Source organism: Rhineura floridana, chromosome 8 (genome assembly GCF_030035675.1).
Source record: "Rhineura floridana isolate rRhiFlo1 chromosome 8, rRhiFlo1.hap2, whole genome shotgun sequence".
Lineage (NCBI taxonomy): Eukaryota > Metazoa > Chordata > Lepidosauria > Squamata > Rhineuridae > Rhineura > Rhineura floridana.
Window position 1 is genome coordinate 125,016,465 of NC_084487.1, and position 17,151 is coordinate 125,033,615.

The 17,151-nt window shown below is 40.8% G+C and overlaps 1 protein-coding gene across 2 annotated transcripts in view; it reads right to left on the minus strand.

Annotated features, from left to right (window-relative positions):
• Positions 1-330: 330 nt before the first annotated feature.
• Positions 331-17,151, minus strand: part of SULT4A1 (sulfotransferase family 4A member 1) — a 45,305-nt gene continuing 28,484 nt past the window's right edge. The window contains exons 2-8 of one of the 2 annotated variants that reach the window (XR_009764279.1): positions 16,310-16,440; positions 12,093-12,173; positions 11,860-11,986; positions 9,667-9,761; positions 8,191-8,329; positions 6,328-6,457; positions 331-577 (exon numbers count right to left, since the gene is read on the minus strand). Coding sequence is in view for 1 of the 2 variants with exons in the window: in XM_061637876.1 (XP_061493860.1) it covers positions 465-577; positions 8,191-8,329; positions 9,667-9,761; positions 11,860-11,986; positions 12,093-12,173; positions 16,310-16,440 (686 nt within the window). In the remaining variant the exon portion in view is untranslated. The remainder of the gene's footprint in view (positions 578-6,327; positions 6,458-8,190; positions 8,330-9,666; positions 9,762-11,859; positions 11,987-12,092; positions 12,174-16,309; positions 16,441-17,151) is intronic. The other variant, XM_061637876.1, reaches the window with a different exon arrangement.

Genomic DNA, 17,151 nt, shown 5'->3' on the forward strand with positions numbered 1-17,151 from the left:
TTTCTTGATACAATGCATCATTAACTTACGGAATTTATGACAGTGAGATGGGATGCTTATAATGCTGGGGACAAATAGAGAAAGCTTGTTGCCTTTGTGGCCTGTGTGTAAGCTAGAGATGGGAAACCCAAGGCCCACCAGGTGGTGTTGGCCCAATTCCCATCAGCCCCAGCCAACATGGCCAATGGTTAGGGCTGATGGAAGCTGTGGTCCAACAGTATCTGGTGTAAGCTATCCAGAGGCTTCTGGCTGACCACACTTGCAAAAAGAATGCTGAACTAGGTGGAATGTTGGTTCAATCCTGCATGGCTCTTACGTTAACTTCCCAGTGCATGGTGCCTTTTAAAAAATATTGATACACATAACAGGTACAGTCTTGTGTCCAGCAAGTAATAAATGAACGCAGAAAGCACTTCTAGCTAGGATCTTGATATCAGAGACATGCATTTATGTTTGTTTTGTTTTTATAAAGAAAAGTCAAATGTGAGGTCACACTTCCCCATTTTCTGTTTGTAAACTAAATCAAATTTCTCATTCATGGAGACAGTGAAGATGTCCTTCCATAGTCCAACTCGTCCTGAAACAGAGAGAGATTGAGAAAACAAATTAGGCTGAAAGTCATGAATGTGATGTAGCAGGACCGGTTAACAAAAATGGTAAGCCTCATCCTATAAAAGTACTAGAGAATCCCCCATTTATTGTTGGTCTCTCTCTCAGCTGCTATAATTCCTGATAGCGAAATATAACAGCTAATGGCCTATTATTATAAAAGGCAGAATGTGTCTGGAGAGAAGGCCTGCGTCGCAGGTAACCCTGCGACTATGAACAGGGAAACACACAGCATCCCCTTTGTCGAAATCCTGGTTGGTGGAGGCCATTACCCATTGTTAGAGGTAATGGTGGCTTCTGTCCTGATTGCAATGCTGTCCAACTGCAGTGCTTTACTAAATGAGAGGAAGCAAGCAGGTGCACTCAGAGTGCCTCATTGGCTGTGGCCCCTTCTCAACTATGTCCCAGATTGAAAACCAGTTTACTTGCAGCTCAGTGGGAACCACTGAGAGATGAGCTAACTCCTATCTGTCACTTTCTTTGTGTGATGCTGGAGTGAACAAATGTGTAGGAAAGAATATATTTAGATCCCAGTCCTCACTGATAAACCACAGGGTGAGACTAATGTGCTTTAAATTGTTTTTAAAAGATGTGTTTTAAATTTGTATATTTGTTTTTAGTTACTGTAAACTGCCCAGAGAGCTTCGGCTATGGGGCGGTATACAAATTAATTAATTAATTAATTAAATATTGTCACAAGACAAAAACTCTGAAGTCTAGTTGGCTGCACTGAACCCCTGAAAGATGCACAGAGGAGCTTTGCAGTTTATGGTCTCTGTCTGAAGAACTTACATGAGGTAGTGTATTTCCAAGCTTTATCAATTTATTCTCTTTGATGGAGATTTGGCACAGCAATGTGGCTAAGAGTCAGGAAGTCCCCAATTCAAATCTCAGCCCAGCCACAAACTCATTGGACCTCCTGCAAACAACTATTGAACCTAAGAAGAGCCCTGCTGGATCAGGCCACAGGGCCTTCTAGTCCACCAACCTGTTCTCACAGTCACTAACCAGATGCTCATTGGAAGTCCACAAGCAGGACCTGAGCGCAACAACACTCAGCATAAACGTTTCCCATCTGCAAAATGCAGATAGTAATATTTACTGTGATTAGGGTTGTCAAGTCTTGGGTTTTGACTTGAAGTTTCAGGGTTTTAGTTTTCTTCTATTCAGGGGAAAGTTAGGTCTTAGGAAGAGTGGCCAGAATCAAGGGACCATGCTATTTTCTGCTTGCTTCAGAGATTCTCCCATTCACTCTGCCTCACCATATCCATCAAGGCCTAATACACCTGCAGGAAAATCCATGAATCGGAGAATAGAAGCCCTGTTGAAAGTATCTGGGTAAGGATAGGAGGAGAGAGAAACAAAAGTGAAATTATTGTGGCAGTATACTACAAGCTGCCCAGTCAATCAGAAGATATGGGTGATGCTTTCCTAAAACAAATTACAACACTTTTGCAAGGGATGAGCCATAGTGGTAATGGGGAACCTCTAATGGCTGGAAATCCAACTGTGCTAAGAATAGAATGTCCGCACTTCAAGAAGGATGCAGACAAACTGGAACAGGTTCAGAAGAGGGCAACAAGGATGATCAGGGGACTGGAAACAAAGCCCTATGAGGAGAGACTGAAAGAACTGGGCATGTTTAGCCTGGAGAAGAGAAGACTGAGGGGAGATATGATAGCACTCTTCAAGTACATGAAAGGTTGTCACATAGAGGAGGGCCGGGATCTCTTCTCGACTGTCCCAGAGTGTAGGAAACGGAATAATGGGCTCACGTTGCAGGAAGCCAGATTTCAACTGGACATCAGGAAAAACTTCCTAACTGTTAGAGCCATACGACAATGGAATCAATTACCTAGAGGTAGGGGACTCTCCGACACGGGAGGCATTTAAGAGGCAGTTGGACAGGCATCTGTCAGGAATGCTTTGATTTGGATTCCTGCATTGTGCAGGGGAATGGACTTGATGGCCTTATAGGCCCCTTCCACCTCTACTATTCTATGATTCTATGAATACATTCTTGCCTTGTCTTGCTGACAACATTATCTCTCGGAAGGCAGAGGAAGGCATTAGAAGATCTGCTATCCTGGACTTAAACCTCACCAATAGTGAAGAAGAATTATTTGATGAAGTGACAAGTGGTGGGAACATTGCTAAGGAAAGTGACCATGGCATCTTGGAATTTGTGATAGCAAAGAATGTAAAAACGATATACAGCTGATTTAAAAAAAAATGAGATAGTGTCCCATGGCTAGAAATTCTGAAGGAGAAAAGAGATCAAGACAGGTGAGAGATTCTGAAAAGTGAAATTCCAGAGGCACAACTGCAAACTATTCCAATGAGAAGGAAAAGGGAGGCATCAAAAGAAGCCAGTATGGCTAAACAGTGAGCTCTCTGCTGAGCTAGGACTTTAAAGGGGTATGGATAAGAAATGGAAGGATAACCTAGAGAATTCAGGTTATGAGACAATTAACGCTCTTATTTAAAAAAGATTAAGAACATGGTTAAATAAAAAACATAACCAAGGACAAGTATAACAGAGTAGCCCAAACATCTAAGGATAGTGCCAAGAAGTCTAAGGCCTAGAATGAGCAAAGGCTTGTGCAGAATGCTAAAATCAAGAACCCTACTAGCTCTACTTGCAGCAAGAAGAAGGAGTAGGTATGCAGCTTGGGGAAGATGGATGTGATGGAGTGAAGGTATACTTCCTTCAAGGGAAATTGTGTCTGACCTGGGAACAGTAGAAGGCAGGACTTGCAGTCCAGGATAGGTAAGGAGACAAGAGAACATCCAACTACTTTAAATTAGTTCACATCTCCTGGGCCAGATGAATTACATCTCAGGGTGATGAGGAAGTTTGTGGGTGTTAATTCAGAGCTGCAGCCTAATCTTTGAGAATTCTTAAAGAACAAGGCTGCATTCAAACAACACTTTATTCTGTTTTCCTGAGGTTTCTTTACCTGTTAATTTTCATGTTTTATGTGATTTTAATTTCCATGTTTTGTGTGACATTCTGGTGGAAGTTTAGCACTCATTTCCATGTTAATTGCTTCCAGAAAAAAATCTATTTGCAACTCAGTTAACTCAGAAAATCATAGAAGTTTGGTGTTTTGTTTTTCCCATGGTTTTCTTGGAATCACACCACCACCAGTCAGGTAATAAAATTTGGGGTGGTATTCTGGCACACAGAAGCATGCATGCACATAAAGGAGGGGTGACATGTCCAATGACATTAGCTGTTGTTGTGTCACACCACGCCCACTGATGTGAATGAAATTTAATGTGACATAAGTGGTATATTGATTAAAAAAACAGGTACTGCAGCGTGCAAGGAACATTAGAAATCTGGACGTAAGTGTAAGCATTATAATCAGGAAAAATAACACAATAAACCCCACATCTGAATACAGCCCAAGTAAGGTGCCAGAAGATTGGAGACAGACAAATGGGTTTATCTAGAGGGGAGGGCAGATTCAGGAATCTACAGATCAATCAGCCTGACACAGATAGTGGGCAAAATTCTAGAACAGATTATTAAGGAATTGGTCTGTGAGCATTTAGAAAAGAAGGCACTGATTACAGTACTAGGAGCCAGCATGGGTTTATCAGTAATATGTCAGATCAATTTTATCCCCTTTTTTAAAAAAACAGAAATACTAGTTTGGTATATCTTGATTTTAGCGAAACGTTTGGCACACTCTTGCATAGATGGTGTATAGAGTATCAGACTGGGACCTGGGAGACCAGGGTTCAAATCCCTGCTTGACCATGAAGCTCACTGGATGACCTTGGGTCAGTCACTGTCTCTCAGCCTAACCTGCCTCACAGGGTTATTGTGAGGATAACATCAGGAGGGGGAGATCCATGTTTGTACACTACCTTGAGTTTGTTGGAGGAAAGGTAGAATGTAAATTTAATAATAAAATAAATTAAAAAGATAGGCTAGACAACAATACCGTTCGATAGATCTAGGCCCTATACTGTCCAACATCTTTATAAATCACTTGGATGAGAGTATAGAGGGGATTTAAGAATTAGATAATTGCAGATTGCATGAAGCAGGGTGGGACAGCTAATAGAAAACAGAAATAAGATTCAAAACTATATGGACAAGCTTGAAGACTGGGCTGAAATCAGTAAGATGAAATTCAACAGAGATAAATGTAAAGTCCTGCATTTAGGTGCAACATGTGTATAGATATCAGAAGCATAAGTATAGGATGGAGAAGACCTCACTTGGCAACAGTACATGTGAAAAAAAATCTAGGTATCTTAGCTGATCACAAGCTGAATTTCAGCAGGCAAAGGGATGCATTTTCTAGAAAGCTAATGTGATCTTAGGCTGAATTAACAGGAGCATAACATCCAGGTCATATACAGAATAGAATGGGACTATTACTTTTCTGGTCAGGTAACCTCTGGAGTACTGTGTCCAGTTCTGGTGCCATGTTTAAGGAGGACGTTTTAAAAAGGGCAACCAGAATGGTAAGGGTTCTGGAAACCAAATCCTATGATGGCCAGCTGAAAGATTTGGCTACGTTTAGCCGGGAGAACCGAAGAAGTGCCATGATGATGATCTTCAAGTATCTGAAGGGCTGCCACGCAAATGATGGAGCAGACCTGTTCTCTGTTGCTCCAAGAGGGCAGGACCAGAACTAATGTGTGGAAATAACAAGGAAACAGGTTTTAGCTGAACAGCAGGGGAAGCTTCCTAATGATAAAACTGTTCAACAGTGGAACAGACTGCCTTGCGAGGCAGTGGGCTCTATGCTAGAATTATTTAAGCCTAGGCTAGATAGCCATCTGTCAGGAATGCACTGAGCAGGATTAGGACTCGATGACCTCCAACTCTAAAATTTAATATTCTATGACCTTGAGGCACGAGGTATATCTGGGCTCTTCTTATGACCAAGCAGGTATCATCCTAGATATCCCACCAGGCATCATCCCTATCCCATCACACTCCATACCTCCCAGGCTCCACTGCTTACATCTCAAGATATGAGCACCTACAAATCTGGCAAACATAACTGGGATAAAGTTATGGTTACGGTGTTTGGAACTCTTGGAATTTGACAAAATCATTTATGGCACAAATAGAAAAGAGCTGGAAGGCTTGTGGACCTGTTCAAAGCTAATGTCAAACCTGTATACCTGCCTGCCTCTTTGGTGCTACTCTGACACCTGCTTCCCAGCTCAGTAGGCTAAAACCAAAACCAGCCCAAGGCACATACGTTCCACAGTACACATCACAGCAGGGATGGGGATCCTCAGGCCCGGGGGCCAAATGTGGCCCTCCAGGCCTCTCTATCTGGCCCTTGGGATTCTTACCAACCTACACCCTTCCACCAGGCCTGCTTCATGCCCTCCTGGAGACGTTTTGCCTGGCTAGAATATGTCCTCGAACTCTAACAATGCATCTTGCTTGTCTGGATGGAGGAAAGAGTGTATAGAAACAAGCTTGCTGTACAAAGGTGCAATTGCTCTGCCCACTTTTGCCTCTGGACCCACCCACCAGTGAGATGTGGCCCCTGGAAGGTTGCCCAAAAGGCAGTGTGGCCCTCAGAATGAAAGGGAAAAAAAGGTTCCCAACCCCTGCATTAGATGGGCAACACATGCCAAAAAATATTGGCTGCCACTGTGATAATCTAAATACCAAGTAATATATTTTGCTGACAAACGTTTTCCAACCATGTGCGTGGTCAAAGAGTTACCCACCTGAGTTCATGATTTGATTCATGAAACTGTGATTTGTGTTGGGGCATGAAGCAAATGTAAGGAACATAAGCTAACCAATGGCCTGCTTTCACAGCAACTGAGGGTTATCTTCTGAGTAAAGGTCAATGAGCTAAAAGGAAAAAAAATTAAAGAAACCCAACATAAAGCAAAATAAGGAAAATGTAGCTGATGATAAATTAAACATAGCAATAAACTAATTACACTAAATTGTTATGCTGATTACAGAACTTTTACTCACACAATTAAATTAAAACAAGGCAGGAAGACAGATATTTAGGCTGCATTTTGAAAAACAGAAAATTATTACAAATGTGAGAGAGCAAAACAAACAAATTTAAAAAAGGAAGAAAAATGTATGGATAAAAAGCAGGCAGGGAACAAGTATGATCAGATACCCTGGGAGAAAATGTCTTAACCAGCGGTTCCCAAACTTTGTTCCTCTTGGACTACTTGAACATTTCTGAGGGTCTTGGCACACCGCTTAATGATCTTTCTGCCGGTTAGCAATTGTAATGTGCTATGCTACATGCTGTGTGATTATTAATTGATTTTTTTACAGACATGCTACGGACCACAGTTTGGAAAGCCCTGGTCTAGCCAAATGGGGTTCACTTTGGAGACAAGCTGTTTCGGGTTACTACTGGTCAAAGGGCCTTAGGCACTAAGGTGGAACAAAGAGAACTGTGAACAGACAGAATTAGTAAGAAAGTGATCGTTTTGCCTTGTTCATTCGGATGCTTTGGGCTGGAGACAGACAAAGAAGGTGGGAGAGAGAGAGTACCATTGTTACCTGTGCTGCAAATACACTCACAAAACTATCTCTTCCAGTAAACCGGTTTTGCAAGCGTTTGTGGGACAAAACAAATAAATATGTATTCCATCGTGGCTATTTTTCTGAGCCAAACTAGCAGAGACTGACAATAGCAGTTCAGTTTATTTAAACATGAAATTGCCACAATCACATAAGGAAGAAAATGAGGGATGGGAGAGAATAGGGTGTGGAGGGTCCAATTTTAAAAGCAGTAGGAGCCCCTCCCTCCTAGCCAAGGCTTACCCCCCTGCAGCCCCTCTTTCCAGGCACTCTACACCTAGCCAGGTTCCAGTGCTGCAAATGATCCTGACTGAGAGAAAATGCAGATGCAGAGGGGATGGGGTGGTGAGACACTGGTAGCAGGAACATTTAGTTCCCCCTTAAACATTTGGCCCCACCCCTCCCTTTCTATATGTTCAGGACAGTTGACATCTAGTTTGGTCTTCTTGTTATACGACCTTCAACACTCTGAAAAAGCAATTGGCTGTCTCCAATCCAAGAAATTCAGTGACAAAATGCTTACTTACTTCTGTCTCCATCATCCTACTACATTAGATTCCTACCTGTATTTCCCCAATAGCCCATTGAAAAAGCCAGTGTATTTTGAGCTGAAATATACATAAAGATGTTATTCCATTGACAAATCACCCTCCTGCCCCATGTTTTTTTTAAAAAAAACCCTATAGAAAACTAGTATGTTATAGAATTATTCTGAAGTCCATAGCTTTCCATGGTTAGGAAGGCGGGTTTTTTCTTTCTTTTAAAAAACAAAATCCTAGGAAGTCTTTAAATATGTAAGGACACGCCTACACACACACACACAATCTGCATTCTGATGCTTCCCAGTCCTAACAGGGCTGCATTGTCATTATAGTTATTGCCTGAGGGCAGAGAAGGCTGCAGCAATTATATCACAAACTTTGTATCTAGAAGTGCCATAACTGTAGATTGCCCTAAAGACCTGTGAGGTTTATGGTTCCTCACTTCTGCTTTTACAAATATTTGCAATATATTCTGACACACACACATACCCCTGCCAACAGGAAGAGCTTCTGCATTGCAGCACTGGTCGATGAGCTGGTGACAATGTTCCACCATGGATTCTAATTGTGCTTTGTCGTAAGAGACACCCAGGAACCTCACCAGCTGTTCAACCATAGTTGCAAGGTCCTGTGAGGAAAGATCATGTGTGAGTGAAGACAAAGAGACAAGCCTGAAAGAGGAGGTTAAAAATAACAAACAATTACTGCAAGTAACCACAAAAGGGTTTGTCACAGAGTCGAGAGCAGCATCTTAAAATCAATGTTAAAGATTTATTTTTTATGTCCTAATTCATATGGCTGAATAGCAGAAATAAGATTTAAGGGTCCCTTGCAGATGGCTTGTAATAGTGTTATGAGCATTTTAGAGTATTTCCTAATGTAAAAAAGTAAAGGTGTCCCCGCACTTGTAGTGCGAGTCGTTTCCGACTCTTAGGGTGACATCTTGCGACGTTTACTAGGCAGACTGTATATATGGGGTGGAATTGCCAGTTCCTTCCCCGGCCTTTCTTTACCCCCCAATATATTTCCTAATGTAGGGGAATAATAATCTAAATGTAAATGTACTGCCTTCAAGTCGATTCCGACTTATGGCGACCCTATGAATAGGGTTTTCATGAGGCTGAGAGGCAGTGACTGGCCCAAGGTCATCCAGTGAGCTTCATGGCTATGCGTGGATTTGAACCCTGGTCCTAGATATAAATGCTCCAATCCAGGTAGGCATCCCTAGATGCAATGGGAACCGTGACATGAATCAAGGAGCACCACATCTGTGGATTCTGACACTAGAAAAAGCCCTATTCATATGCTGGTGTTCTGTGCACATTCACACCATTGACAATAGCACTGGTCATTTGTTTTCAGGGGAGGAGGAGCAAAGGGCTCAACATAGTGCCATGCACTATCCCAAACAAATAATAGATGCTATCACCAGAAATCTGAGTAGACCTCTGGACACACAGCTCCATATTAATGACAGGACTTTTTCATGGTGGGAACTACATAAGCAACAGCCTACTTACTGCTGTGTGTGAGCAAAGCTGGAAAAGGGTCAAACAGTATCTCTAAGTTGTGCTCTTATATAAAGGCACAAAGGAGAAAGGTATCCCTGACACACACACCTGTATGGGGTAAAAGATATGCTGGCCCTGGAGCCCTGAAGTGGCATACTAATTTTCATTGCAATGCTTTGGATTTGGGAAACCTGCCTCTCTTCCCCTCCCCCCAATTTGGATTGCTCTGTTTTATTTTGTTCAATTAAAATATGTCTTCTACAATTTAAATACCCTGCCTCATTTAAGCTTGCAAAATATGAACACCGCAAGTCATAAAATCCTATCAAAGGATAATTGGTATAATTGATCAAAAGAACAAGCTCCTGAAAGGGGCACCTATAGTTCTGGAAAGGGGAAAAAACGCCATAGGTAAAAAGGAGAAGTAGAAGACTTTTATACTATCCGAATTTACCTTGTGCATATCTTCATACTTGAGAAAGAGTACATTTGAGTCCATGTGATGTTGCCAGAATTCCTGCACATGCTCAAACCATGAGCCATACCCTACTGTAGAGAAAGGAAATATAATGGCTAGTACACAAAGGCATCATTTGTTCAGAGTTTCTCCGAAATAAAAGCTAAAAAGAAGTGCAATGAGTTTTGTTGCCTTGTTTTCATACAAAAGTATATTATATTACATTTCCTAACAAAAAGTTTAAAAAGAGGAACATGTACAATCCTTAAAAATATAAGTATAGCCAGGTTTGTTTTTGATTTGGGTAAGAAAATAAAAACTTCTTCAAATTCTGTGTCCAGATGCCATAAAACTTGCACAGCATATAGATAAAGGAAAACCACAAAAATGTATGAATTTGGTTAAGCTATGCTTACTATTTGCATGTTTAATTCTGAATACATATTGGCTTCTAATGTAGACGTTGACCCAGAAATGCATGGTGGTTCCTACTAAAAGCTTAAATACTGTATGGTTTAGACACATGTGGCCAATAGCAAGTGTGACAAGCTGAGTGGCACAAGCAGTGGGGGTTAGTGGCTCCTGACCAGGTCTAATTATAGTGTCAAACATTTCTGCCTGCCTCTCCTATACTCAACAGGTGCTTGTTCCCTGGTTCAGTATAGAAATAAAATCACATCCAGACACATGTACTATACATGTACTATAAAGCAAGCTAGAGATGAACTGCCTAAAATATCTTGGACTCGATGCACTTTCTTCAGAAGTTGGCTACCACTGGAATAAAGTTTCCAGCACTTCAGATTAGGCCACCTGAATTAATAAATTATAAAATAATCACCCACCACAACCATTACCAATATGCCATACTGCCATGTTTTAGCTGTGTGGTTAGTGAATGCCCCTGGCAGCTCCATCTCCGATCTAGAGCTAAATTAATCATTTGATAATACCTTTAATCTTCTTTCACCTACTCTTGCTTCCCATGCAATTCCAGGATTATCCACAAGGGTGCTTCATTTGTCTATATTCACTCATCAGAATTCCATGGGGCCCCTATAGAGCAAGTCTCCACTTTTAAATATCTTGGTATTTATCTATCTAACAGACTTTCTTGGGCCCCGCAGCTAAAAGCAACGACTCTTACTGCTTCCCAAGCCCTGGGCCTTGCTAAAAGGTTCTTTTATACTCAAGGAGGACAACTTATCCTCCCTATGATTAAAATATTTAAAACCAAAATACTCCCAAAAATTTTATATGGAGTAGAGTTGTGGGGAATAACTGCTAGAGCAAATTTGGAGCCAATACAAAATAGGTTTATGAGACAAGTGCTAGGCCTCCCTATGGGGACTCCATCTGCCCATCTCCGGAGTTAGGCTTACCCTCAATAGCAGCACGCATTGATCTAGCCTATATAAGTTACTGGCTTAGAATCTTCAATATGAATGATTCAGCCTTGGTTAAGCAATGCTGGCATGAACAACTACAGTCTGGTGGATGGGCAGCAGAATGCCAGGTGATACTTTCTAATTACGACCTTTCCCAAGCCAAAATGAAAGAACTAAACAGAGTTGCCTTCCGTAATTGGATTTTCGATAGCGATGCCTGTCAAGATCGGATGTCCATAGCGACAGCCCCTTTTTCATTATGGTATCCCTCCTTTAAACCTGACCATTTTATGTCCAACTATCTTGACACACTCGACAGACCCGCTATCAGAAGAGCATTTACTGCCCTCCGTTTTCAAGCCATGCCTACTGCCTATTTAGAAGGACGATATAGTGGCATCCCAGTGGCTCAACGCCAATGTATTTATGGTTGTAAGGCAATAGAGGATTTAGCCCATTACTTCCTTCACTGCCCACTTTATGAAAACCCTAGACGTAAGTTTTTACTATATTTTTTAGACTCTTTAGCGCCTTGCCCTGATGGAGAGATGGTTAACATGCTTTTATCTGACAATTTTAATTCAGTGACCCTCGCAGTCGCTAATTTTGCGCTGGCTGCTCAAAAGTTGAGAGTGATTTTTGCTAAAGAATCCTCCGGCCAGGAACAGCCAACAGATGTTCCTTTTCATGTTATTACCTTTTAATAATATTTGTATTCATATGCGCATATGGCTTATGGCTAAAAGCTGCAATAAAGATTTGATTGATGTACTGCCACATAGACAACATAAAATTTTCTTACACTTTTCATTCATGAATCTCCGACAGAACTCTTGAAATGTTCCTCTGTAGCTCATGGTACGTAGGGAGCGGTGAAACTGGTAATAAGATACCACCAGATCTTTGGGGTTGCGAGCCATGTAGATTACCTATGAACATGAAACAATTCATTTTACTGACGGATTATTTTCTTTTTCCCCTCCCCATTTCACAAAACATGCAGATAACAAATAACGTAAAGCTAACCACTCTTACCTTGGAATTACCACTGTGTAAATCTGAAGGCAAAAAACGATATGGCAGGTGGCTTTTAATGAGGCGGGAAGATGTAAGCTCCTATAAAATGCATGAAGGAAAATAAATGAATATTTAACAGTATATCCCTTTTTCTAAGTGATCCAGATTCCTCTGTGTTGCATTCCTAACTCCCTATTTCCAGCCAAAATCTTTGTTGGTTCAGATTACTACTGTCGACATTTTCATGCTTCAAATGACTTGCTATGCACGCACCACTACTCTCAGCTGTCTAGTACTTTGCTGTTGGAAAGAACCATGTGTTTTCTCTTTGATGTTGTTACTGATCCATGCAGAAGCAGGTCCCATGCTGCTTCAGTTGCATTTGAATCAGACCAAAGTCAAAGTGGGATGCATCAACAGAAGTATAGTTTCCAAATCAAGTGAAGTATTAGTTCCCCTCAATTCGGCAATGGATAGGCCTCATCTTGAATACTGTGTCCAGTTCGGACTCCACACTTTAAGAAAGATGCAGACAAACTGGAACAGGTTCAGAGGAGGGCAACAAGGATGATCAGTGGACTAGAAACAAAGCCCTATGATGAGAGACTGAAAGAACTGGGCATGTTTAGCCTGGAGAAGAGAAGACTGAGGGGAGATATGATAGCACTCTTCAATTACTTGAAAGGTCGCCACACAGATGAGGGCCACAATCTCTTCTCGATCGCCCCAGAGTGCAGGACACGGAATAATGGGCTGAAGTTGCAGGAAGCCAGATTTCAGTTGAACATCAGGAAAAACTTCCTAACTGTTAGAGCCATATGACAATGGAACCAATTACCTAGGGAGATGGTAGGCTCTCCAACACTGGAGGCATTTTAGAGGCAGCTGGACAGCCACCTGCCAGATATGCTTTAATTTGGATTCCTGAATTGAGCAGGGTGGTTGACTCAATGGACTTACAGGCCCCTTCCAACTCTACTATTCCACAATTCTATGAAAGTGCTTGGGCACTTTGAGCAGCATGTTACATATAGCCTAAAACCAAAAGTGGGAAAGTGAGCCAAAAACCTGTTCCGTGCTGTTTTAGCAAGTAATGTCCACCAGACAGTTTTGTAAATTTGTATAAATGTTAACAGAGAACGTCAACGGTCTGAAATGCGTGTGTGCCAGTGTGTGCATTTACCTAAGAAAGCAGGCTTTTACCCTGCATTGAGATCACTGAGACTTAAGACTTAGTGAAATAAGGAAAGCTACTTTATTTATAGAAATACACAGTAGATAGAAAGGCATACCTAGTTCTAACCAACTAACTAAGTTGGAGGCGCAGCACCCAGGCTTGGGAGTTGCCCTCATGGCTCAGGAGAGAGAGAGCAGAGACAAAGGTGTCTCCTCTCTCTCAGACAGTTGGAGAAGAGAAGAGAGGAAAGGGCGGAAGGAGGAGGGGCAGATAAGCTTCCCTAAGACATATCAGTCTAATGACAGAAGGAAGTCAGTCAGAGCATCACTGGTAAAGGTAATCAAGCCTAGCCATCTGGAGGACCCTATCTCCCTTCTGGAACATAAACAAAAGAATCAACAGGAGTTGCTCTTGCCCCACTTCAAACACAGACTACTTGCAAAGCTGGTGCAGCATTGTGGTTAAGACCTCTTCCTTCCAGCACAAGATTAATACCCAGACTCCATTTCAGAAAGGAGAGGAGGGTCCATTAAAATCCACTGAATAATTGTGTTCTTTTTCATTTAACTCTTCCTCCTCCACACCACAGATTCAGACAGGGAAAAAGTGATAGCAACTCTACTGCCCTAAGCTGACCCTGGCAAAATGTAGAGCAGCTGTCTCTGCTGGTTTCATTTTAGATACAGAAATGTGCCAATGAAATTAAATAGAGTATAGCATTTGAGAAAACACATGGAGTTTTTTAAACAGCAGCATTAGATGTTTCTGCTCTCTAGTCATACCCAAGTCATCCACATTCTATGCAGTTTCAATAGATAGACAGTATTTTAAAAGGGAAGGATGCCATTATCGGATATGGATACAAGTTTGGGGCCTATTGTGTAGTTTTTGCACATCTATTGCGATGGAGAAATCCCTTTTGGATACATTTTGCTATATTCGATATCTATTTAATTGACCCCCAGGTATGGCCTCAAAGTAGGATGATGTGATCACATTCCAGGAAACAGCAAAAAGATACCTAAAGATGTTATTTCACACCTCTTTAAGAATATATGGAGAGCCTTGCTAAATTAGATCAAAGGCCCATCTAGTCCAGCATTCTGTGCTAGATGCCCTTCAACTCTGTACACTTCTCAAGCAACAAACTTTAATAAGTGGTGATAATTAAACACTATTCCTCTGGATAGGTGTCAAATCTCTTTTCCTGATCTTGTCTACCTTCAGCAATTTAGGCTGCAATTCTAAATTGCACACTTATCTGGGAGTGCCCCATTGCACAGAGTTGGGGTTTAATTTTGCAATAAACTTGCATAGGATTGCATAGTAAGGCACCTACTTGGAAGGCAACCAGAGTCCTCTAATGCATTAGCTAATAGCACTTAGCTATTAGCTAAGTAAATATGGGGGTTAGGAAGTAAATCAAATAAATGTAACTATCCTATGCTTTGCATGTTACCTGGAAGTACCAGAAGAGGAAGGATGCTTCTACACTAGGCATTTAGGGCAGAACCGTCACCTTAGTTCATGTTGTTTTTACAGGACATCCACATGATGCATCCAATCATTGGTGTCCTATATTTTCCCTGTGATTCTTCCATCTTTTCTCACACCACAGAAAGTCCTACTTTTTTCAAAATATTACAATCTCTACAAGTGTAGATGCCTTTAGCAATATTCTTCCATATTTTTGAAATAGTGAGGTTTTCATGTTATTGGGAAAGTTGCAGGTCAGTACACATTATCACATTTGCAGTGGACACTATTTTATGATTCCAGTTTTGGTTTTTGGATTGCTTATTTCAAAAATGCTTTTCTGCCTACATACATATATTTATATGATGTATAGCACTATAACACCTTAATGCTATTTTTAAAGAAAAAAACCATCTGTTTTTAAAAAAGAAAACATTCACCACCATTAACCATGTTGCTAACACAGTGATGACTAGAAAGGTTTTATTTAAAGAGCATTATTGTAACATCATTATATGTTATCCTAATGCAAAAATGACACCTACGCAAGGATTATAATGGATATGTGCTAAGCTTCAAATGGCCCCACCAACAGTGGCTATGCCATGCCTACTGGTGAGGACAGAACACAGCAAGATGTACACAAAGTAAAAGTGCAATACACCTACCCAACGGTCCACAAAGTCAACAGCAATTCTGCTCGTAGTTTACAATCGTCAAATGGAGCCAAGCTGAAGTGTAAGTGGCATTTTCTCTTTTTACATTTCTAGCATTTTGCATACATTTTTCCAATGGGGCGATGTAGGAATCATCCCAAGGGAGTGCATAAATTTTGTCATCATTGAATGTTCACAATACCTCCTACACTGTTTGAGGCATTGCACATGATAAAATAGTGAACAAATCCCTGCCCACAGGCTTACAGTCTAATAAAACATGAAACACAAAAGAAGGGAATGGAAAAAAGAAGACTGCATTTCCTGCAAAATCATTAAGAGAAGAGTCTAAAAATCAATGCATTTTTAATAATATAGTAAAAGACAACTAACAATTGGCTGATGAATTTCCAGATTCTGACAGGAGAGATGACTTTCCCTTTCATACAGTAGTAGCTCAAGGGGGCAGGATGAGGATGTGCCATTCAGTTACTCACACTTCCTCTTTGGCACTTACTGGTAACATTGAGCCATCTTTGGGCCCTCTGCTTTTAAAACAAGAAAGGTAAATTGGGGCCTTGAGGCTCAAACTACCTATTGAATTTAGGGAACTGCATATTATCTGAAAGCATAATACATCTTAGAAAATGTTTAATTTTGAAATTCATTGCGCCATCTATTAGTTGTCTCAGGAAATTATTAAAAGCACATTGATTTTTACGCTCTTAATGATTTTGCAGGAAATGTAGGCTTCTTTTGTTACCATTCCCTTCTTTTGTATTTCACGTTTTATTACACTGTAAGCTTGTTGCTATTAATCATTCCAGTAACTGAAGGGGGATTTAAAAGGGGCTTTGAAAATAAAAGCTAAACAAGCAGAGGTAAAATAAAAATAAGTGCAAAAGGTCAACACATTTTGCATATACCTTGATAATGTCCAGTCCAGGTTGAGGATACTCTAGGACTGGAAGCTGCTCATCTATGTTCATTAATCCAATTTCATCAGGATCAGCTCCTTGGCTCACCAAATATACTACTTCCTGCAATAAACTGGTGCCTGCAAATAACATAAACATGAGATAAGACTCTGTAGAAAAAGACAGAAATTCTGTACTGAGTGGAGCTGATGGGAGTTGTAGTCCAAGACATCTGCATAGCACCAGGTTGGCAAAGACAGTTCTACACTATAATAAGATTGGTAACACATGTCTCTGGAGTTTTTGGAAGCAGCAATGTTTTGGAAAAGCATAGCAAACATCATTAATAGGCAGAAACTAGAGATAATCTGGGTCAGAATGCAGTTGAACCTTGAACAAATGGCAAGAAAAACATTCCATACATCAAAATATTCAGGAAAATATGCTCTCTATTGCATTATCAGAAGTCTTCCAAATACCACACTGCAGGAACCCCTACCATCACTTTTTTGGGGGAGGGCAGGGAAAAGATCTTTTTTGCTTTTTCTTCAGTGTGTGGGACTTACTGCCAAATATACTTGTTTAGGATAATACTGTAAGTGGAACAAGGACACTGTTAATAAATTGATAGCACAATCTTAGAACTCTGTCCCACTTAATTCAGTGGGGCTTTCTCCCATGTAAATGAGTATAAGGTTGCAGCCCAAGTGGATTTTCTGGAGGATTACTCCTACAGGAGTTCACTGTTCCTAAATGTTTTAACATTTATTCTGCTAATGTTTTACATTGCTATTCTTAGATGTTACTGTTTATCAATACTCTGTCTCTAACCATCAGCCATTTATCATCTT